A 24506-nucleotide genomic window follows, 5' to 3' on the forward strand; every position below is an offset into this window, starting at 1 on the left:
AAAAGGCCCAGGGTGTTGGCTCCTCCAACCTCACAACACATCCAATCTGCCATACTCAACCTCCAGGCACACCTCAGGAAGGTACCAGTTACACTCAGCTATTGATGGTGAAAATGTGTGTCTATGAGTGCCTGCATGTAAGGAAATGCCTCCTTGGCATGGTTACCCCCTGACTTTTTGCCTTTGCTGATGCTATGTTTTGAATTGAAAGTGTGCTGAGGCCTGCTAACCAGGCCCCAGCACCAGTGTTCTTTCCCTAACCTGTACTTTTGTTTACCCAATTGGCACACCCTGGCATCCAGGTAAGTCCCTTGTAACTGGTACCCCTGGTACCAAGGGCCCTGATGCCAGGGAAGGTCTCTAAGGGCTGCAGCATATCTTATGCCACCCTGGGGGCCCCTCACTCAGCACAGACACACTGCTTGCCAGCTTGTGTGTGCTGGTGAGGACAAAATGCCATGCCAACCTCACACTGCCTATGCAGTATAGATAAGTCACCCCTCTAGCAGGCCTTACAGCCCTAAGGCAGGGTGCACTATACCATAGGTGAGGGCACCAGTGCATGAGCACTGTGCCCCTACAGTGTCTAAGCAAAACCTTAGACATTGTAAGTGCAGGGTAGCCATAAGAGTATATGGTCTGGGAGTCTGTCAAACACGAACTCCACAGCACCATAATGGCTACACTGAAAACTAGGAAGTTCTAGAACCCCCCCCCCCGGCGCCTGCTTCGCTGAAGAGACCCCTGGGTCTCCCATTGAATCCTATTGCAAACCAGACGCCTGTTTGCACTCTGCACCCGGCCGCTGAGGGTGTACTTTCTGTGCTGACTTGTGTCCCCCCCCCCCCCCCCCCCCCCCCGGTGCCCTACAAAAACCCCCTGGTCTGCCCCCCGAAGACGCGGGTACTTACCTGCTGGCAGACTGGAACTGGGGCACCCCCTTCTCCATTGAAGCCTATGTGTTTTGGGCACTACTTTGACCTCTGCACCTGACCGGCCCTGAGCTGCTGGTATGGTAACTTTGGGGTTGCTCTGAACCCCCAACGGTGGGCTACCTTGGACCCAACTTTGAACCCTGTAGGTGGTTTACTTATCTGCCCTCCCCCAGGAACTGTTGAAAATTGCACTAAGTGTCTAGTTTTAAAATAGCTCATTGCCATTTGTGTGAAAACTGTATATGCTATTTTGCTAATTCAAAGTTCCTGAGTGAAATACCTTTCATTTGAAGTATTACTTGTAAATCTTGAACCTGTGGTTCTTAAAATAAACTAAGAAAATATATTTTTCTATACAAAAACCTATTGGCCTGGAATTGTCTTTGAGTGGGTGTTCCTCATTTATTGCCTGTGTGTGTACAACAAATGCTTAACACTACCCTCTGATAAGCCTACTGCTCGACCACACTACCACAAAATACAGCATTAGATTTATCTCTCTTTGCCACTATCTTACCTCTAAAGGGAACCCTTGGACTCTGTGCATGCTATTTCTTACTTTGAAATAGTACATACAGAGCCATCTTCCTACAGGCACTGTCTGAAAGGTGCAGTCAGAGGAGACATTATGGGATCTCAAATGAGAGAAAAACATAAAAAGACAATTTCTGCTTGGTCATCTGCAAAGACAAACTGCAGCATCAGAAAAATACTGCTAAAATAATGAATGTTATCAGAAAGGCCACATCTAGCGCCTAACAGACAATGATTTGGTAGCACCTTTTTACAGGTCACTTGACATTCCAGTCCAAAAAAAACTAGCTACATGTAAAGGGTGCAAGCTTAAGTCTGTAGAGGAAATGGACCACTCCATAGGGTGCAGGAACTGGTACGGGAATGCAGCAAGAATATGGTCCTCGGCATTCATTCATGGATCTTGGCAACTAGTCCAGCCACACAAAGCACCACTAAATTGGAGCCCACCAGGAAGTGCCAGAATGCACAAATGGCCAGTCATCCCACTATGCTTGCACACGTCTGCAACTTGCAAAACTGCAGGTACAAGGCATAACTCACATCTGCTTTTCTGCAATACAACACATTGCACATGTCCTCTGGGGGTGAATCCACCGGTCCTGCCATCGGTGGTGATGGCGTAGGAATCAGGTATTCGTCCCACTCACTAGGAGTGGCTTCAGGTATTTCTCACTCTTCCCTTTCTTCATCTGTGGATTGAAGGTCATCCTGAGGCGGCTGTACGAAGGGGATGTTTGTATCCGGTCTGAGTGGTGTCCCTGGATGGCTAGGGATAGGGGTCCGCAGTCCCGCTTGTAGGTTATACTGCTGCATGGTCGGAGTTGCTGGTATTGAGGGCGGAAACCTTCTGTAGTAGTCCTGCAACATGCTTTTGGAGATCTGTCACTAAAGACCTTGGCACAGGGACAGAGGTGTCTGTGTCCCCATATGTGGAATACGACGGATCTGGTTGGACCTTTTCTGAAGAATAGCTGTCCTGATACTGATCATCACCACCGTCATCCAGGTCCTGACATTTGAGGTTAAGTTGTGATGGACTGTTGGCCACTCGAAACATTCCATCATCTTGAGAAGATCCGTCGTTGTAGTCATCTAATAAGTGTTGAGGAGGATACAGTAACACCTTGCTTGGGGAGGTATGCATTGGTAGGACTGGAGATGCCTTCTTTCCTACAGTTATTAAAGAGAGGAAGAAACCTTGACATTACTTAAATGTGCATCGTGAGATCAGTTATAGACAGGTCTCTCCTTGCTGTGTCTGTCATCAACAGTTGTGTCATCGACGAGGCTGTCATCGATGGGCATGTTGTGGATGGTTGCGTCGTTGACGGGTACCTCGTCGACAGGGTCTTCGCTTTGTGTCTCGTCAACTGACTCTTTGCTGGTTTGTCGCTCGTCGGCGATTTCCTCGTAGGCGCGTGCGCATCTGATGGCTGAATAGTCATCGACTGTTCCCTTTTGTATATTTTAGCTGTGATAATCTTTGTCGACGAAAGCGACGATGGCGTGACTATCATAGGGGACAAGCTGTGTTGAATGTTATCATCGTCGTTACTATAGACGTGGTCGTCGACAATATTGTCGTCGACGAACCTTTTCTGTCAGAGTCTGAAGAGTATTTTTCTGGTTTTTTTCCTCGGTGACAGAGAAGCACTTTTTGGAGGTGCCTTTTTCCCCTCAAAGGTGTTGTAGGCTCTGAGTAAACCTTTTTGAAAGCTTTTAACCGGGTTTCTGACAATCATGAGGCAGAGCTTCCTTGGCCTTTTTGTTTTTCTAAAGAAAGATGTTTAGATTTTTAAAAAACTTTCTTTGGAGGTTCTGCAGAAAGTTTTTTTTCACATTTAGGCCTGTTTAGGGACTGAGTCTATCTGTGAGGAGGCGTCACTCTTCAGAAGGAGGGTATTCCATAGCCTTCTGCTTTTTAGCCATAATAAAAGTTTACCCTTTCAGGGTTTTATGATTGAAGGTGTGACAAATCTTGCAATCTCTCCCCTCATGGGCTGGATGTAGGCAGTATGTGCACTTCTTGTGGGGGTCATCAATATGAAGTCTTTCTCCCACAACTGTCTCAGTCTCTGAAGAGTCCATTTTTAGTTTGTTGGGACATCCTGTCCACTGGCAATCCAAAGTCTCTGAAATAAATTTTTCCTGTCAGAAAAAAAGAAGCTGAGCAGAGCTCAGGGAGACTCCCTTCACACAATGTGCAGTAGAAAATCTAAGGGAAACGCCTCTGTTGGGAATGTTCTAGATGGTGCTGTCGCCTTATTGGTTATAGTTCAGATTTGGTTCTTTAAATTTTTTTATTTTATAAAAGAACATGGTTAGGCTATACCAGTGCCTGTGTAGGCCATTGAGGCCTAGTGTAAAACACTTACTGCGATGTATATTTAAGGTTACCGTGGGACTCCTACCTCGACGACGGGGGTGATTCAAGCACGTGAATCTATGAAAGATCTAATACTGGAGATGTAGGGGCATCTTTAAACAGCAGTACTTCCTGTATGATGTGAGAAATCTGGCAAAGGTGTGTATCCTTGTGTAAGAGCCTCTGCTTAAAACTGCAGGACTTTCTGCCTAGTGTCCCAACAGAACTAAGAAAGGCATGTGCGCTCGAGTGAAAGCCACACTGCCATATTTAAAGTCCTGAAATTCCTCCATTGGTTTGGGTCATTATGTGAGCCCCACCATATTTAGACCTGTTGACTGCCTATACAATGCTATAATATATTTTACAACGGGCTGTGTTCTTGCACGAAAGCTGCCCTTTCTGACCCCAAAGACTTCTGGGATAGTTTGGTGTCCATGTATAGGTACATAATCCTTAAAATCTTGGACTGCCTGCGTGCTGTAATGTGTCTCAAATTTGAGTGGCTCTGTCTGATGTAAACATGCTCCTTGTGTTAAATATAACTTGAGAATGGGTTTCAAACTCACTGTAGTCATACGGTTACTCCAACAGGCCACAGATGGTGACACAGACACAAAGACAATTTACTAAAGGTGATTTTACAATTTTCATGGAAAACCCTTGAAAGAAAATAGTACTGGGTAGACTGAGGAAGCACTGCGGACTTAATGCATGAAAGGATGTTGCAAATTGTGTTGTGGTTCTTACAGGTCAACTTCTTGTACTTTTGTTAAACGCATTTAATTGTCAGCAACAGCTATCTAAGGAGCACATAAAACAGGATCATGGATAGAGGTAGGCTGAGGAAAAAAAGAAGGGTTAGGCAGTTCAGGGACATGGCAGCATAAAGACAGAGAACAAGCTGGCATACACGTTTTAATAACATTGAGCCATAGCCATAGGGACACTAAAGACAAACACATGCACATTGACTGAATAACATAGCAGTACTGCATACTTCCTTAACACTAACCCCATAGGTAGCTAGAAATGTAGAATAGCTGCTTAATCGACATCTGCAATTACATTCCCTGAGTAGCTAACCATCTTTGATGGCATTCCTCAGAGCAATGACACTCCCAAAGAATTTAGAATTATGCAGTTAGGCTTTCTTGCAACCTTGATATCTTTAATCACACTGTAAATGTGTCCAGATAAATAAAGCTGCACACTACAGGGACATTCAGACACCTGGCTGTGGAGGTTACATCATCCAGTTATTCCACTGCCAGGGTATGTGCACATCTGTGGTTACATTCCACAGAAACTTCCTAGTAATAAACATCTGGGATGGTATTTTCTGAGCGGCCCTGGTGCCGTTTGGGGGGGGGGGGAGGGGGGGGGAGGGGTGAACACTTGGAACATATGAGTACGGGGAGGGGTGTCAAAGGAAGAGCACAAGCTCCAGTGGGAGAAATCCTTGTGCACATTAGGAAGTTGGTGTGACAGAGGCACTAACCTCCGCGTACGGGGGTGGGGGGGAGGGAGCCGAGTAACCCCGTCAGGGGCAAGAGGGAACACACATTAGTTTGTACATGTGAAGGCAAAGATGTAAACTGGGACCAGTGACCTTTGGAACAATGAGCATTTGATAATAGGAGGGGTGATTTCCGGGATGGGTGGGGACCTATGCAAGGATTAAGGGAGCTGGCCATTTTAGAGAGGCTGCTCTAAGTTATTTCCTTGAGAAGGTGGGAGAGCGAACAGAGAAGACAAGTTATACAACTTCCCCTACGGCCCTGAAGAATGGAAGAGGCATGGTGCCTAGATGCAACTTCTGAAACCACTGGAAATAAGCACACATGTACTCTCCGAGTGGATATGTAGCATTTTCAGACATCTGTAAAACTATTTTGTGAGCACAACTCTCCTCCAAGGAGACAGTAGTTTACAAGGGAATTCATCACACCCCAGCCAAGTCAAGACATAGAGCACCAGTATTGTCCGGGACATTCCAGATGCAGTGTCTGGAAAGTGGCAGCACACTGTCCCTTCCCCCTACCTCACACGCAATGAACACAACACGTATCCCAACATTCACATTTATTTACTCTTAAGGAGGTCTGAACTGGGCTTAACATATGGTGGTTACCCACTTTCAGCTCACTTCCGCTGCAGTCTTTCCTTCATATCACAGGTGGGAAGGCAGACAGGGACAGGGACAGGAGAGCCGGTTCGGCAGAAGTGGGGTACCAAACACCCCTTAAATCCCTTTTTCAAGAGGGCTCTCCAAACTCCACTTGGGTCAGGAAGAGCGTTTTGGTAAAGTAAAGATTCCGTGTATGGGTGTAAAGTATAAATGCTAGCAGCTGAGCGCGTTTTGAAGGAAAAGCTATTAAAAAAAAAAAAAAAAAAAAAAAAAAAAACACAAACACAAGCCGAGGGAAACTAAAGGAAATGTGGGTTTATAAACAAAATATTCTGCCTGTTCATAAAGCAAAGATGCCATTCGATGAGTGAGTTTTGGTCGGAAAGCCCAAAATAACCTCTAAAACACGAGCCAAGGAAAAAGAAAAAAATAGTGCGTCAAAAATAACAAGAATGACAAAAAGAGTAAGACCACATGTAACAGGGTCAGGCTCCATGGGAGGAAACAAAACACCAAAAGGAGGGACAAATCAGGTTCACCAAAGAAAATTACACATTTACGAAGGGCACTAAACATAACATCTTCCCAGATTCTTATATAAAAACAGGGGACCATGGAATAAACACACACACAAAAACCTAAATTACATGTCACTTACATTTGTTATCAGAAGAGCTGCTGAAATCTATTCCACCCAGACCTTCGTTAGCTGTGGCAGCAGTTGTTGGTGCAACTGTGCAGCCTAAGCCCAAACCTAGAGTATTTTGGCCCAGACCTGCAATACAAAACATTTCAAAATGAGTAAACAAACCAATTTACATATCTTGTGCCTGTACAATATCATGATACATACACATCAGAATGTATTATCCGAGTTGGTAGAGATCAATACTTTCGATTAGAAAAAAGAAAAAAAAAAAAAGGGTGAGGAGTAATTTGGAAAAGTACATTAACATTGAAGCTTACAATCAAATATAAGGCAGGCTTTATCCAAAAGGAGTCCATAGGCTATTATGAGTGCAGTTAACACAATCACACTCTCCAGTGGTCCGTGGCACCAGTGAAAATAAAAATAAAAAATAATAATAAATATATGAAATGGTGGTTGGAGGCTCACAGCTTTAAATACGTTTTCACACCCTTAACTGCAACATACAGCTTTCTCATTTGACATTTGCCACAGGAAAACAAATTTAAATATTGGGAGCAGAAAGGGAGGTGCTAAATAAAGTAACACCAAGTACTTACATAGTTAGAGGGGTCTTATACCAGCAAATAACATCCTGAAGATCAGAGTGAACATTTATTTCAAACCCAGAATGTTGACGGAGGAGCTTAGTTTTGGCACACTATTCTTAGGACTCATGTAATTAACTATATGGTACTGGGGATGGTTAGCATTGATGAACAATATATTCTTTGCCTAAAAGATCCTTACAACTGAAGATGAGCACATGCTATTTATCAATACAATTGTTAATAGATTCAAATGTCAACATAAATATGCAGATAGTGAAAGAAGTTGGATTTGTGGTAAGAATCAGTGCCTCAAAGCTCTTGTTTCAAAATACTAGAAGTGGAAATTCCAAACCTTTTTATCTGAGCCCAGAGTTTGCGAGGTGAGCTAGATGTTTTTCTGAAGCACAATATGCAAGGTATCTTAACTGGACAGAATTTGGATCTTTTTGTAATACAAGCCTGAATAGGAAATACAGTAAACATATCATCAAAACATAGGTAGATGGACTAAGATGGCTTTCCTGAAGTGAAGAGGACTGTACAGCTAGTAATATAATCAGATCTTCCTTTACAAGAAACTGATGAAACCTACATTGCATTTAACATGGTAAAATAAAGGCCTAAATTGCAGGTGGTGAAATTACATTACAGATCCACACACACACACACACACACACACACAAATGGAAAATGTTACTTACCCAGTGTACATCTGTTTGTGGCATGTTCCACGGCAGATTCACATGCTATGCACAGGTCCTGCCATCTAGTGTTGGGCTCGGAGTGTTACAAGTTGTTTTTCTTCGAAGAAGTCTTTGAGTCACTGGATCGAGTGATTCCTCCTTTTCGGCTCTATTGCGCATGGGCATCGACTCCATCTTAGATTGTTTTCCGGCAGAGCTGGGTAAGTGACATTTTCCGTTCGATGGCATGTGTAGCTGCAGATACACATGCTATGCATAGACTACAAAGCAGTTCTCCTCCCATAAGCGGTGGTCAGCCTGTAGGAGTTAAAGTTGTTTGAAATAGTCATCTTAGTACAGCCTGTCCTACTGTGCTTGTGTTGCTAACACATCTGCACAGTAATGCTTGGTAAATGTATGGGGTGTTGACATAGTGGCTGCTTTACAGATTTCTGTCATTGGTATATTCCCTAGAAATGCTGTTGATGCTCCTTTCTTCCTGGTGGAGTGTGCTTTTGGTGTTACTAATAGCGGTCTCTTTGCTTTTAGGTAACAGGTTTGGATGCACTTTACTATCCATCTGGCTATTCCTTGTTTTGATAGGATTACCAGTATGGGTTTTTTGGAATGCGACAAATAACTGTTTAGTTTTCCTAAATGATTTTGTCCTGTCAATGTAATACATTAAAGCCCTTTTAATGTCTAAAGTATGTAGCGCTCTTTCTGCTACTGAGTCTGGCTGTGGGAAGAAGACTGGAAGTTCCACTGTTTGATTTATATGAAACGGTGAGGTATGAATTTTGGGTTTGTGCGAAGTACGACTTTGTGTTTGTGTACTTGTATAAAGGGTTGTTCAATAGTGAATGCTTGTATTTCACTAACTCTTCGTAATGAAGTGATTGCAACTAGGAATGCTACTTTCCATGTTAGATATTGAATCTGACACGAGTGCATGGGTTCAAACGGTGGACCCATGAGCTGTGTGAGTATAATATTGAGATTCCATGAAGGCACTGGTGGTGTTCTTAGAGGTATGATACGTTTTAGTCCTTCCATGAAGGCTTTGATGACAGGGACTCTAAAAAGAGACTTGTTTTGTATATTTTGTAAATAGGCTGAAATAGCTGTGAGATGTATTTTAATGGATGAAAAAGCTAAATTTGCTTTTTGTAGATGAAGTAAGTAACCTACAATGTCTTGTATGGATGCGGAAAGAGGTGTTATGTGTTTGGATTGGCAGTAAAAGACAAACCTTTTCCATTTGTTTGCATAGCACTGCCTGGTAGTGGGTTTTCTTGCTTGTTTAATTACTTCCATATATTCTGGTGGAAGATGTAGATATCCAAACTCCTAAGACTTCAGGAGCCAGATTGATTGCTAGATTGAGTATTGCTGGATTGGGGTGCCTGATCAGTTGTTTCTTTTGTGTCAACAGATCCGGCCTATTTGGTAACTTGATGTGTGGTACTAGTGATAGGTCTAACAATGTTGTGTACCATGGTTGACGTGCCCATATTGGCGCTATAGGTATGAGTTTGAGTTTGTTTTGACGCAGTTTGTTGACCAGAAATGGAATGAGTGGGAGAGGGGGGAAAAGCGTAAGCAAATATCCCTGACCAGTTGATCCACAGAGCATTGCCCTTGGATAGAGGGTGTGGGAACATGGATGCGAAGTTTTGGCATTTTGCGCTCTGGCTGGTGGCGAATAGATCTATGTCTGGTGTTCCCCATTGGCAAAAGTACTTGTGAAGTACCTAGGAGTGAATTTCCCACTCGTGTGTTTGCTGATGATCCCGACTGAGACCGTCTGCTAATTGATTGTGAATCCCTGGAATGTACTGTGCTACAGGGTGAATGTTGTTGTGAATTGCCCAATGCCAATTTTTTTGTGCTAGAAGAAAGTTGTGATGAGTGGGTTCCTCCCTGTTTGTTCAGGTAGTACATTGTAGTCATATTGTCTGTTTTGATGAGAATGTGTTTGTGAACGAGAAGACGTTGAAAGGCTTTTAGTGCTAGGAATACAGCTGGCAATTCTAAGTGATTTATGTGAAGTTGTTTGTGTTTCTTGTCCCATTGTCCCTGAATGTTGTGATTGGATGGGGAGCACACCTCAACAATCATTGATGCATCTGTTGTAAGTATGGCTTGAGGCACAGGGTCCTGAAATGGCCGCCCTTTGTTTAAATTTGTGGAATTCCACCACTGAAGCGAGATGTGTGTTTGCCAGTCTATCAACACTAGATCTTGAAGTTGACCATGTTCCTGTGACCATTGTTTTGCAAGGCACTAGTGTAAGGGCCGCATGTTTAGTCTTGCATTGGGGACAATGGCGATGCATGATGCCATCATACCCAACAGTTTCATGACAAATTTGACTGTGTACTGTTGGTTTGGCTGGATTCGTGGTAATATGTTGTGGAATGATTGTATCTTTTTTGGACTTGGGCTTGCAAGTGCTGTTTGGGTGTTTAATGTGGCTCCTAAATACTGTTGAACCTGCGCTGGTTGTAAGTGAGATTTTTGGTAGTTTATTGAGAACCCTAGTGTGTGTAGGGTCTTTATTACATAACGTGTACGGTACTGGCACTGTGTTTGACTGTTGGCTTTTATTAGCCAGTCGTCGAGATATGGAAAGACATGGACATGTCTTCTTATGTAGGCTGCGACTACGGCAAGGCATTCTGTAAATACCCTGGGAGCTGTTGTTATCCCGATAAGTAACACTTTGAACTGGTAATGTTTTCCTTGAATTACAAACCTGAGATATTTTCTGTGCGCTGGATGGATGGGTATGTGAAAATAAGCATCTTTTAGATCCAGTGTTGCAATAAAATCTTGTTGGTGTAACAGTGGGACTACATCCTGTAGTGTTACCATATGAAAGTGTTCTGATAGGAGGTAAAGATTGAGAGTTCTGAGATCTAGTATTGGTCTCAATGTTCCGTCTTTTTTGGGAATGAGTAAATATAGGGAGTTAACCCCTGTTCCTTTTTGATGATGTGGTACAGGCTCTATGGCTTGTTTGAGTAATAATGATTGTACCTCTGCTTGCAACATTTGGGAGGAGAGTTTGTGTGGTTTTGGAGGTATATCTGGAGGAATTTGTGCGAACTCTATGCAGTAACCATGTTGGATAATGGATAAGACCCAATTGTCTGTTGTGATGGGTAACCAGTGTGTGTGTGTGGAACTTTTGCAGTCTTCCTCCCACAGGGGAAGTATGATGAGGGAAGATGTAGAGCAAGTCACTGCTTGGTGTGTGTGGTTTGCTTTGAGGGCTGATATTTTCCCCTAGTTATGGGAAATTGTCCTCTGTAGGTTCCTCGGAACCCCCCTCTTTGGTTTGGATTGTCAGGTAGATGCCTCAGATGTTTGGGCTCTAAAGCATCCCCTATATTGAGGCTTTCAAAATGAGCCTCTGAATTGTGTTGAGTAAAGCGCCCCCATAGCTTTAGCAGTGTCGGCGTCCTTTTTCATTTTCTCAATGGCTGTATCAACCTGTGTGCTAAACAGCTGTTTTTCGTTAAATGGCATGTTAAGAACAGCTTGCTGGATTTCAGGTTTAAAGCCTGACGACCGAAGCCATGCGTGTCGTCTAATGGTGACAGCTGTATTAATACTTCTTGCGGCTGTGTCTGCGGAGTCGAACGCTGACCTGATTTGATTATTGGTAATGGCCTGCCCCTCCTCGACTATTTGCTGGGCTCTTTTCTGTTGATCCTTGGTGAGATGCTGGATGATGTCTTTCATCTCGTCCCAGTGGGCCCGGTCGTATCTAGCCATTAGCACTTGGGAATTGGCTATACACCATTGATTAGCTGCTTGTGATGCTACTCTTTTACCAGCAGCATCACATTTTTTGCTTTCTTTATCTGGTGGCAGTGCGTCACCAGACAAGTTGGAGTTAGCCCTTTTCCTTGCTGAGCTGACCACTATGGAATCTGGGGGTAGCTGTTGGGTAATGAAAGCTGGGTCAGAAGGAGGCGGCTTATATTTATCTACCCTAGGAGTGATTGCTCTTGCCTTAACTGGTTCCTGAAAGATTTCATGTGCATGTTTTAACATGCCAGGAAGCATGGGTAGACTCTGGTAGGTGACGTGAGTTGAGGACAACGTATTAAATAAAAAATCATCCTCAAGAGGTTCTGTGTGCATGGCTACGTTATGGTATGACGCTACCCTAGCTAGAACCTGAGTGTATGAGGTGCTATCCTCTGGGGGTGATGGCTTTGACAGATAGCACTCTGGATTATTGTCAGAAATGGGATCATCTTAAAGGTCCCATGGATCGACCTCATCCTGGTATGGCTCTGCAGAGTGTACTGGAGCCTGTGCAGTGGGGGTAGTAGGTGGAGAGACAGTTAGTTCAGGAGAATGAGAAGGAGACCGGTTAGGTGAGAACTGAGGAGGTGGAGATTTTTGTCTCGGTTTTGGCACTTTAGCCGGTGGCTGGTCAGTGTCCAAATGTCCTTGAAAGGCCAGCTTCCTCTTTGTTTTTAGAGGAGGTGCAGTGAGGATCTTGCCAGTGTCTTTATAAATTTGGATTCTGGCCTGTTTTTTGTCAAATTCCTCGATTTGTGTAAGTTCTTCTGCAAATCTATGGCTTTCTTTCAATAGTTTGGAAAGTCCAAGCTCCTCCGTATATATTGGTCTTTTCGGCTCCGAAGCCGGTTTCCTCGGGATCGAAAGGCCTGGAGTAGACGTTGGCCTCGGCTCCGAGAGGGATTTTCGGGGCTTCGACTTGATGGGTCAGTGCTTGAGTATTTCGGAGCCTGTGCTTCGGCTCGAGTCCGAAGGCTTCGGTGGCGTGGCCTTTCTCGGTGCTGAAGTTGTTGCTTGGTCACTGGCAGTCTTTTTACGGGTGGAGCCATGGCCTTCTGGCAGTGGCGTCCCAGAGGCCTTGTGTTTGGGCTTGGACTGGGTAGGGGCAGGCGTACTCAGTGCTGGCCCGCTGTAATTGGTCTGTCGTTGTCGGACTCGCGCTCTGAGTCAGCCCCCCGAACAGAGACTGCGGTGTGGATCATCTCCCCCTCTTCTGCGTCGAGGCGTTCAGTGCTTCTCAACGCCATTTACGACCTTTGCGCTCTTCGGTCTCGTAGAGTCTTTTTCAAGCGGAAGGATCTGCAGGCCTCGCAAGTATCCTCTTGGTGGTCTGGAGATAGACACAGGTTACAGACAAGATGTTGGTCCGTATACGGGAACTTGGCATGGCACCGAGGGCATAATCGAAATGGGGTCGAGTTGGGCACGGGTGCCCCGAAGGGCAAGTAGAGAGCTATATCCGCCGGTACCGAAGTGTTGATGATAGATGGTACGCGATCGAAAACAATACTGACAAATTTAGAGTTTGTAGTACTTTTCCGACTCGAACTACCAGAGTGAAAAGAAACACGTCCAAACCTGATGGCAGAAGAACGAGTTACTTACCTTCGGTAACGACTTTTCTGGTGGATACATTAGCTACCTGTGGATTCCTCACCTGATGAATACTCCCATGGCGCCAGCATTTGACGGAAATCTTCTTACTAGTCTCTGCACGTCGACGAGGACGTCACTCTAGCCCACGCGACGCCGTCTGACGTCATACAGGCAATAAGAAGTCCTCGCCGACGTGCCGATGACAGTACCAACATTTTTTACGTGCATGAGAATAATAATAATAACCCAATGCAATGAAAGAGCAAAGCAACATCTCTTAATATTGTAAATCACACAACATTGCAATAAAATAGCTGTAGATTTAATATAACCTTTTTCTTTTTTTTTTTTTTTTTTAAACAAATAAATATATTTATACATACGAATCATGTATATACCCAATATATATATAGATTTATATATAAATATACACATATATACAAATATCATACATGCAAAATGTATTGCAACTTTGAAGACCAAAAGGAGCACACTCAAGGATTGCTTGGAGAGACCAAAAAGGCAACGGGGAGGCGGGTGGGACCGTGAGGAATCCACAGGTAGCTAATGTATCCACCAGAAAAGTCGTTACCGAAGGTAAGTAACTCGTTCTTCTGATGGATACAACTACCTGTGGATTCCTCACCTGATGAATAGAGTCCCAAAGCAGTACCACGCCCGGCGGTGGGTGCCTAAATGGTCAAACCAAGAAATCCTGCAGCACTGACCGTGCAAAATGACCGTCCCTTCTGACCTCAGAGTCCAAACAGTAATGTTTCACAAAAGTGTGAAGGGACGACCAAGTTGCGGCCTTGCAGATGTCAACCACAGGAACACCCCTGGCCAAGGCCGAAGAGGCCGACTTAGCTCTGGTGGAGTGAGCTCTAATGCCCTCAGGCGGATCCTTCTTTGCCAAAGAGTAACAGATTTTAATGCAAAGAACAACCCACCTGGAGAGTGTTCTCTTGTGGACTGCCTTTCCTCTCCTCTTGCCCACGTATCCGACAAACAGCTGATCCTCCAGCCTGATATCCTTCATTCTGTCGATATAGAAGCTCAACGCCCTTTTTGGGTCCAGGCGATGTAGTCTTTCTTCCTCCTTTGAAGGATGAGGCGGAGGATAAAACGTGGACAAAGTGATTGTCTGAGCCAAATGGAAGGGTGAAACAACCTTCGGAAGGAAAGCAGCCTTGGTCCTCAACACCACCTTATCCCCATAAAACGTTATATAAGGGGGTTTAACCGATAAGGCCTGCAACTCACTCACTCTCCTTGCAGATGTTATAGCTACCAGGAATACTGTTTTAATAACCAAATACCTTAAGGGGCAAGAATGCATAGGCTCAAAAGGGGACCCCATAAGGAAAGTCAGGACCAAGGACAAATCCCATTGAGGCATAACGAATGGTTTTGGAGGATATTGATTCAGAAGACCTTTCAAGAATCTGAGAACAATAGGGGATTTAAATAACGATGGTTGGTCTGGAAGACAAATGAAGGCTGACAAGGCCGACAAATAACCCTTAATGGTAGCTACTGCACAACCTTTCTGCGCTAGAGACAGTGCAAAAGACAAAACATGTGACAGATGAGCATGTAAGGGATCAATCTGTCTCTCTCCACACCACATAACAAATTTAGACCACCTATTAGCGTAGATAGATTTAGTGGAGTGTCGCCTGGCCGCTAAGATAACATCCACTACATCAGGTGGGAGAGAGAAGGAACTCAGGTTGCCCCGTTCAATCTCCAAGCATGTAGGTGCAGACTCTGGAGGTTGGGGTGTAAAACCTGCCCCTGCGACTGCGAGAGGAGGTCTGCCCTGAGAGGGAGACGGAGCGGAGGGCACAGTGAGAGTTGGAGAAGGTCGGAGTACCATACCCTCCTTGGCCAATCCGGAGCTATTAAGATGACTTGGGCCCGGTCTTGGCGAATTTTCCTCAACACTCGAGGAATCAAGGGTATGGGGGGAAACGCGTAAAGCAACTGGTCGCACCAGGTTATCTGAAACGCGTCCCCCAACGCTCCCTGCATCGGATACTGGAGGCTGCAGAATAACGGGCAATGCGCGTTCTCCCGAGTGGCAAACAGATCTATCCGAGGAAACCCCCACATCTGGAAGATTAAACAGACTTGATCTGGATGGAGACGCCACTCGTGATCTGCCGAGAATTGGCGACTGAGACTGTCCGCACGTACATTCAAGACCCCGGCCAGATGATTTGCCACCAAGCAAATCTGATGGTCCTTTGCCCAGGACCATAGCCGAAGAGCTTCTCTGCAGAGAAGGTACGACCCTACTCCTCCCTGTTTGTTTATGTACCACATCGTGGTAGTATTGTCCGTCAGGACCTGTACCGACTGACCACGAAGGGATGGGAGGAAGGCCTTGAGAGCCAAACGTACAGCCCGTAACTCCAACAGATTGATATGAAACACCTGTTCCTCTGGAGACCAAAGCCCTTTGATCTCCAGATCCCCCAGATGAGCTCCCCATCCTAGGGTGGAGGCATCCGTTATTACCGTGGCCACTGGTGGCGACTGCGCGAACGGCTTCCCCTGTGAAAGATTGTTGCCCGCAATCCACCACTTCAATTCCACAGCAGCATCTCTGGAGATCTTGACAGTACCTTCTAAATCTCCCTTGTGTTGAGACCACTGCCTTCGGAGGCACCACTGAAGAGCCCTCATGTGCCAGCGAGCATGCGTGACCAACAGAATGCAGGAGGCGAACAGACCGAGCAGACGAAGGACCTTGAGGACTGGAACTACCGCTCCATTTCGAAACATTGGAACCAATTCCTGAATATCTTGAATCCGCTGAGGCGGAGGAAAGGCTCGACTCAATGTTGTATCCAGTACTGCCCCTATGAACAGGAGGCGCTGAGAGGGCTCCAGGTGAGATTTGGGCACGTTCACCGAAAAGCCCAGGTCGAACAACAACTGGGTTGTTGACTGCAGATGATGCGACACAAGCTCCGGGGACTTGGCTTTGATCAACCAGTCGTCCAAGTAAGGGAATACTGCTATCCCCTTCCTTCTGAGCTCCGCCGCAACCACTGACATCACCTTTGTGAAGACTCGAGGTGCTGAAGTAAGACCAAACGGGAGGACCGCAAACTGATAGTGCTGCGACCCTACCACAAACCGGAGATACTTCCTGTGCGACTTGAGTATCGGGATATGAAAGTAAGCATCCTGCAAGTCGACAGACACCATCCAATCTTCCTTGTTCAACGCCAAAAGCACCTGTGCTAGGGTCAGCATCTTGAACTTTTCCTGTTTGAGGAACCAATTCAAGATCCTCAGATCCAGGATTGGTCTCAACTGACCATCCTTTTTGGGAATCAGGAAGTATCTTGAGTAACAACCTCGACCCTTTTCCTGCTCTGGGACCAACTCTACCGCGCCCTTTGAAAGGAGGACTTGAACCTCCTGTTCTAGCAACAGGAGGTGTTCTTCTGAACAATAAGATGGGCGGGGCGGGATGAGGTGCGGGAACTCCCGAAAGGGAAGGGCGTAGCCTTTTCCCACAATGCCGAGAACCCAAGTGTCCGTTGTGATAGACTTCCACTTGTGGAGAAAACGCTGTAATCTGCCCCCTACAGGAGAGGAGTGAGTGGGAAACGGTGGAAGCCTAAGGCTGCTTCCCCTGCTGCACCCCTCCAGAGGACGAGGAAGAGGCAGAGTGCTGTTGAGAGGCTCCTCTGGTACGGACCCCACCCCTCCCCCTCCCTCTAAATGACCTATAGGGGAGGGAAGAGGCGGGTTGCTGGAACCTCCCCCGAAAGGAAGAGGAATAAGAGCCACGCCCAAATCCCCGAAACCTCCTGAAAATTCTAGAAGAGGCAGAGGAAGAAGGAGCTTGCAGTCCTAACGATTTGGCTGTGGCTCTACTCTCCTTAAATCGTTCCAAGGCTGAATCTGCCTTGGCTCCAAACAGTCTGTCCCCATCAAACGGGAGGTCCAGCAGGGTCGACTGCACATCCGCAGAGAACCCTGAGTTTCGGAGCCAGGCCTGTCTTCTTGCCACCACAGCCGTGCCCATCGCCCTGGCCACCGAGTCGGTCGTGTCCAGCCCAGACTGGATAATCTGGGTCGCGGCAGCCTGGGCGTCCGAGACCACATCCAAAAGACCCTGGGGAAGCTCCGTGAATGAAGACGAAATATCATCCATCAGCGCATGGATGTACCTCCCCAGAATGCACGTGGCGTTGGTGGCCTTCAACGCCAAACTGCATGACGAAAATATTTTCTTGGACTGCGCATCCAGTTTCTTGGAGTCTCTGTCTCCAGGCACCGTCGGGAAGGAACCAGGCGCTGACTTTGAGGAACAGGAGGCTTGCACCACCAAGCTCTCCGGCGTAGGGTGTCTAGAGAGAAAGCCAGGGTCAGATGGTGCAGCTCGATACCTCCTGGCCACAGCCCTATGAACGGCCGAGGAAGACACCGGCTTCTTCCACACCTCCAACACCGGATCCAGCAAAGCCTCATTAAATGGCAAGAGAGGCTCAGCTGCAGCAGAGGCCGGATGCAATACCTCTGTCAGCAAATTCTGCTTTGCCTCTGCCACCGGCAAAGGCAGGTCCAAAAAGCTCGCTGCCTTCCTCACCACAGCATGAAAGGAAGCAGCCTCCTCCGTATATTCCCCTGGAGATGAAAGGTCCCACTCAGGGGAAGTGTCCAGCCCACTGGCTGTATCCAGACCATGCAGTCCGTCTCCAGAGTCCTCAATCTCTCCCTCCTCTAGGACTCGCTGGTACTCTTGCTCTTCTAAAAGACGGAGAGCACGCCTCCTCGAATGAAGTCTCTCCTCGATACGCGGAGTCGACATGGCCTCCGCCGACGTCGAAGAACGGCGCCGATCTCCAGAAGCATCTGACGCCGCGTCCGGCGCCACAGGCAGCTTCGGCGCCGAGGCAGGAGCTGGAGGACGAGGTCTTGGAGCCGATGGACCAACCGGAGTCACAGGGCAAAATCCTGACTTCGACGGAGGGGCAACCTCCGGGGCCGAAACATCCGAAGCCACCGGAGCGGCCACCGACGCCGGCACCGGCGCCGAGCCCACATTCCCAAAAGGGAGAAAGGGCATAAAGGGTACCGGCCGAAGAGGCGCAGGATCACCCAACGAAAAGGCCAAGGGCCCCGAAGGACCAGCCGGAGCAGCTCCTGGAGCCATCTGCTGAAAGATGGTATACATCGCATTAAGAAACGCGGTACTATCGGCTCCAGGAGTGGGAAAAGCCGGATACTGGGGTGCCTGGATCGAGGGCGACCCCGACGCCGGCCTCGACGTCTGCGACGCCGGAGAAAACACAAGAGGCTGCACCACCTCAATCACTGACGCCTGACCAGGTGAAGTCGGTGACGCCGGAGAGGGCAACGGCGTCGATGGATGCGGCGTGACCGTGGGGCTGACCTCCCAAGTCCTCCGACGCCGAGCCGAAGGTGACCTCGAACGAGACTCCTTGCTGGAGTGACGTCGTGAGTCTCTACGGCGCCGGGAGTCTCGATGACGCCGGTGAGACCTTGGCGAAGAAGACTTCTTATGATGTTTCTCCTTCTTCTTTGACTTTGCCATAAATAACTTGGCCTCGCGCTCTTTGAGGGTCTTCGGATTCATGTGTTGACATGAATCGCAAGTCGAGACGTCGTGGTCGGAGCTCAAACACCATAGACAGTCGGAGTGAGGATCTGTAACTGACATCTTGCCCCCACACTCTCGACAGGGCTTGAAACCCGACTTCCTCTGAGACATTGTTACCGCAGAGAAGACTACGCAGCAGACAATACACTGTAACCACGAAGGTAACAGTAACTCCCTCGAAGATAACCGTTTCGAATGCACGGAAAAAAGGGAACTGTCATCGGCACGTCGGCGAGGACTTCTTATTGCCTGTATGACGTCAGACGGCGTCGCGTGGGCTAGAGTGACGTCCTCGTCGACGTGCAGAGACTAGTAAGAAGATTTCCGTCAAATGCTGGCGCCATGGGAGTATTCATCAGGTGAGGAATCCACAGGTAGTTGTATCCATCAGAAAGAAAACAATCTAAGATGGAGTCGATGCCCATGCGCAATGAAGCCGAAAAGGAGGAGTCACTCGATCCTGTGACTCGAAAAGACTTCTTCAAAGAAAAACAACTTGTAACACTCCAAGCCCAACACTAGATGGCAGGACCTGTGCATAGCGTGTGTATCTGCAGCTACACATGCCACTGGACATATATGTATCACGCCAGCATAAATTACGCTACTGGAAAGAGGGTAACTGACATTATACCAGCTAAAAAGAAGGGTTATTATAAGCTAACGTTTAACTTGGAAAACTGTGATGCACAGTAACTAAGCAAAAACATAGCAAGCAGATTCTAATAGATCATGGCAAAAGACATATTGCCCTATTGGGAAACATATAACAAACTGAGACTAAAACATAAAAAGAATATGAAGGGTTGAAGCTATGAAAAATATGAAAAGTAAACTTAGCAAAAGGAGTTTACGAGGCATGTGTGAGTCTCTGTCTCAGTCTGTCAGCCTCAGTTTGTCAGCCTCAGACTGTCCCCGCTGGCCTCAGTCTTAGCCTCAGCCTGTCAGTCTCAGAGTCAGCCTCCGTCTCAGAGTCAGCCTCCGTCTCAGTCAGCCTCCGTCTCAGTCAGAGTCAGCCTCCGTCTCAGTCAGAGTCAGCCTCCGTCTCAGTCAGAGTCAGCCTCCGTCTCAGTCAGAGTCAGCCTCCGTCTCAGTCAGAGTCAGAGTCCGTCTCAGTCAGAGTCAGAGTCCGTCTCAGTCAGAGTCAGCCTCCGTCTCAGTCAGAGTCAGTCTCAGTCTCAGAGTCAGTCTCAGTCTCAGAGTCAGTCTCAGTCTCAGAGTCAGTGTCAGTCTCAGAGTCAGTGTCAGTCTCAGAGTCAGTCTCAGTCTCAGAGTCAGTCTCAGTCTCAGAGTCAGTGTCAGTCTCAGAGTCAGTCTCAGTCTCAGAGTCAGTGTCAGTCTCAGAGTCAGTCTCAGTCTCAGAGTCAGTGTCAGTCTCAGAGTCAGTCTCAGTCTCAGAGTCAGTGTCAGTCTCAGAGTCAGTCTCAGTCTCAGAGTCAGTCTCAGTCTCAGAGTCAGTCTCAGAGTCAGTCTCAGAGTCAGTCTCAGAGTCAGTCTCAGAGTCAGTCTCAGAGTCAGAGTCAGTCTCAGAGTCAGTCTCAGAGTCAGAGTCAGTCTCAGAGTCAGTCTCAGAGTCAGAGTCAGTCTCAGAGTCAGTCTCAGAGTCAGAGTCAGTCTCAGAGTCAGAGTCAGTCTCAGAGTCAGAGTCAGTCTCAGAGTCAGTCTCAGAGTCAGTCTCAGAGTCAGAGTCAGTCTCAGAGTCAGTCTCAGAGTCAGTCTCAGAGTCAGTCTCAGAGTCAGAGTCAGTCTCAGAGTCAGTCTCAGAGTCAGTCTCAGAGTCAGAGTCAGAGTCAGAGTCAGTCTCAGAGTCAGAGTCAGTCTCAGAGTCAGAGTCAGTCTCAGAGTCAGAGTCAGTCTCAGAGTCAGAGTCAGTCTCAGAGTCAGTCTCAGAGTCAGTCTCAGTCTCAGAGTCAGTCTCAGTCTCAGAGTCAGTCTCAGAGTCAGAGTCAGTCTCAGAGTCAGAGTCAGTCTCAGAGTCAGAGTCAGTCTCAGAGTCAGAGTCAGTCTCAGAGTCAGAGTCAGTCTCAGAGTCAGAGTCAGTCTCAGAGTCAGAGTCAGAGTCAGTCTCAGAGTCAGAGTCAGTCTCAGAGTCAGAGTCAGTCTCAGAGTCAGAGTCAGTCTCAGAGTCAGAGTCAGTCTCAGAGTCAGTCTCAGAGTCAGAGTCAGTCTCAGAGTCAGAGTCAGAGTCAGTCTCAGAGTCAGAGTCAGTCTCAGAGTCAGAGTCAGAGTCAGTCTCAGAGTCAGAGTCAGTCTCAGAGTCAGAGTCAGTCTCAGAGTCAGAGTCAGTCTCAGAGTCAGAGTCAGAGTCAGTCTCAGAGTCAGTCTCAGAGTCAGTCTCAGAGTCAGTCTCAGAGTCAGTCTCAGAGTCAGTCTCAGAGTCAGAGTCAGTCTCAGAGTCAGAGTCAGAGTCAGTCTCAGAGTCAGAGTCAGTCTCAGAGTCAGAGTCAGTCTCAGAGTCAGAGTCAGTCTCAGAGTCAGTCTCAGAGTCAGAGTCAGAGTCAGTCTCAGAGTCAGAGTCAGTCTCAGAGTCAGAGTCAGTCAGTCCGAGTCAGTCTCAGTCTCAGTCTCAGTCTCAGTCTCAGTCTCAGTCTCAGTCACAGTCAGTCACAGTCACAGTCAGTCAGAGTCACAGTCAGTCAGAGTCACAGTCAGTCAGAGTCACAGTCAGAGTCCGTCTCAGTCAGCCTCAGCCTCCGTCTCAGTCAGAGTCCGTCTCAGTCAGAGTCAGAGTCAGAGTCAGAGTCAGAGTCAGAGTCAGTCTCAGTCAGAGTCCGTCTCAGTCAGCCTCAGCCTCCGTCTCAGTCAGCCTCCGTCTCAGTCAGAGTCCGTCTCAGTCAGAGTCAGAGTCAGAGTCCGTCAGAGTCAGAGTCAGAGTCAGAGTCAGAGTCAGAGTCAGAGTCAGTCTCAGTCTCAGTCTCAGTCTCAGTCTCAGTCTCAGTCTCAGTCTCAGTCTCAGTCTCAGTCTCAGTCAGAGTCAGAGTCAGAGTCAGTCTCAGTCTCAGTCTCAGTCTCAGTCTCAGTCAGAGTCAGAGTCAGAGTCAGAGTCAGAGTCAGTCAGAGTCAGAGTCAGAGTCAGAGTCAGTCTCAGTCAGAGTCAGAGTCAGAGTCAGTCAGAGTCAGAGTCAGTCAGAGTCAGTCTCAGTCAGAGTCAGAGTCAGTCTCAGTCAGAGTCAGAGTCAGTCTCAGTCTCAGTCAGAGTCAGAGTCAGTCTCAGTCAGAGTCAGAGTCAGTCAGAGTCAGAGTCAGTCAGAGTCAGAGTCAGTCTCAGTCAGAGTCAGTCTCAGTCAGAGTCAGAGTCAGTCTCAGTCAGAGTCAGTCTCAGTCAGAGTCAGTCTCAGTCAGAGTCAGAGTCAGAGTCAGAGTCAGAGTCAGAGTCAGAGTCAGTCTCAGTCAGAGTCAGAGTCAGTCTCAGTCAGAGTCAGTCTCAGTCAGAGTCAGAGTCAGAGTCAGTCTCAGTCAGAGTCAGTCTCAGTCAGAGTCAGTCTCAGTCAGAGTCAGAGTCAGAGTCAGTCTCAGTCAGAGTCAGTCTCAGTCTCAGTCTCAGTCTCAGTCAGAGTCAGTCACAGTCACAGTCACAGTCTCAGTCAGAGTCAGAGTCTCAGTCAGAGTCAGTCAGAGTCAGTCAGAGTCAGTCAGAGTCAGTCAGAGTCAGTCAGAGTCAGTCAGAGTCAGTCAGAGTCAGTCAGAGTCAGTCAGAGTCCGTCTCAGTCAGAGTCCGTCTCAGTCAGAGTCCGTCTCAGTCAGAGTCCGTCTCAGTCAGAGTCCGTCTCAGTCAGAGTCCGTCTCAGTCAGCCTCAGCCTCCGTCTCAGTCAGAGTCAGAGTCAGAGTCAGAGTCCGTCTCAGTCAGAGTCAGAGTCAGAGTCAGAGTCCGTCAGAGTCAGAGTCAGAGTCCGTCAGAGTCAGAGTCAGAGTCAGAGTCCGTCTCAGTCAGAGTCAGAGTCAGAGTCCGTCTCAGTCAGAGTCAGAGTCAGAGTCAGAGTCAGAGTCAGAGTCAGAGTCAGTCTCAGTCAGAGTCAGAGTCAGTCTCAGTCAGAGTCAGAGTCAGTCTCAGTCAGAGTCAGAGTCAGAGTCAGAGTCAGAGTCAGAGTCAGAGTCAGTCTCAGTCTCAGTCAGAGTCAGAGTCAGTCTCAGTCTCAGTCAGAGTCAGAGTCAGTCTCAGTCAGAGTCAGAGTCAGTCTCAGTCAGAGTCAGAGTCAGTCTCAGTCAGAGTCAGAGTCAGTCTCAGTCAGAGTCAGAGTCAGTCTCAGTCAGAGTCAGAGTCAGAGTCAGAGTCAGTCTCAGTCTCAGTCAGAGTCAGAGTCAGAGTCAGTCAGAGTCAGAGTCAGTCTCAGTCAGAGTCAGAGTCAGTCAGAGTCAGAGTCAGTCAGAGTCAGTCAGAGTCAGTCAGAGTCAGTCAGAGTCAGTCAGAGTCAGTCAGAGTCAGAGTCAGTCAGAGTCAGAGTCAGAGTCAGAGTCAGAGTCAGTCAGAGTCAGTCTCAGTCAGAGTCAGAGTCAGTCTCAGTCAGAGTCAGTCTCAGTCAGAGTCAGTCTCAGTCAGAGTCAGTCTCAGTCTCAGTCAGAGTCAGTCTCAGTCAGAGTCAGAGTCAGTCTCAGTCAGAGTCAGAGTCAGTCAGAGTCAGAGTCAGAGTCAGTCAGAGTCAGAGTCAGAGTCAGTCTCAGTCAGTCTCAGTCAGTCAGAGTCAGTCAGAGTCAGTCAGAGTCAGTCTCAGTCAGAGTCAGTCTCAGTCAGAGTCAGTCAGAGTCAGTCAGAGTCAGTCAGAGTCAGAGTCAGACAGAGTCAGTCAGTCAGTCTCAGTCAGAGTCAGTCAGAGTCAGTCTCAGTCAGAGTCAGTCTCAGTCAGAGTCAGAGTCAGTCTCAGTCAGAGTCAGAGTCAGTCTCAGTCAGAGTCAGTCTCAGTCAGAGTCAGAGTCAGAGTCAGAGTCAGAGTCAGTCTCAGTCAGAGTCAGTCTCAGTCAGAGTCAGAGTCAGAGTCAGTCTCAGTCAGAGTCAGAGTCAGAGTCAGTCTCAGTCAGAGTCAGTCTCAGTCAGAGTCAGAGTCAGTCTCAGTCAGAGTCAGAGTCAGAGTCAGTCTCAGTCAGAGTCAGAGTCCGTCTCAGTCAGAGTCCGTCTCAGTCAGAGTCCGTCTCAGTCAGAGTCCGTCTCAGTCAGAGTCCGTTAGAGTCCGTTAGAGTCACTTAGAGTCAGAGTCAGTTAGAGTCACTTAGAGTCAGAGTCAGTCTCAGTCTCAGAGTCAGTCTCAGAGTCAGTCTCAGAGTCAGTCTCAGAGTCAGTCTCAGAGTCAGTCTCAGAGTCAGATAGAGTCAGTCTCAGAGTCAGATAGAGTCAGTCTCAGAGTCAGATAGAGTCAGTCTCAGAGTCAGATAGAGTCAGTCTCAGAGTCAGATAGAGTCAGTCTCAGAGTCAGATAGAGTCAGATAGAGTCAGTCTCAGAGTCAGATAGAGTCAGATAGAGTCAGTCTCAGAGTCAGATAGAGTCAGATAGAGTCAGTCTCAGAGTCAGATAGAGTCAGATAGAGTCAGTCTCAGAGTCAGATAGAGTCAGTCTCAGA

At 47.4% G+C, this 24506-nt stretch overlaps 1 protein-coding gene across 2 annotated transcripts in view; it reads right to left on the reverse strand.

Annotated features, from left to right (window-relative positions):
• NUP58 (nucleoporin 58) overlaps positions 1–24506 on the reverse strand; it is a 412103-nt gene that overhangs the window by 274090 nt on the left and 113507 nt on the right. For both annotated transcript variants that reach the window (XM_069202234.1, XM_069202233.1), the window contains exon 6: positions 6627–6743. In XM_069202234.1, the coding sequence (XP_069058335.1) occupies positions 6627–6743 (117 nt within the window). The remainder of the gene's footprint in view (positions 1–6626; positions 6744–24506) is intronic.

Source organism: Pleurodeles waltl, chromosome 8, assembly GCF_031143425.1.
Source record: "Pleurodeles waltl isolate 20211129_DDA chromosome 8, aPleWal1.hap1.20221129, whole genome shotgun sequence".
NCBI classification, from domain to species: domain Eukaryota; kingdom Metazoa; phylum Chordata; class Amphibia; order Caudata; family Salamandridae; genus Pleurodeles; species Pleurodeles waltl.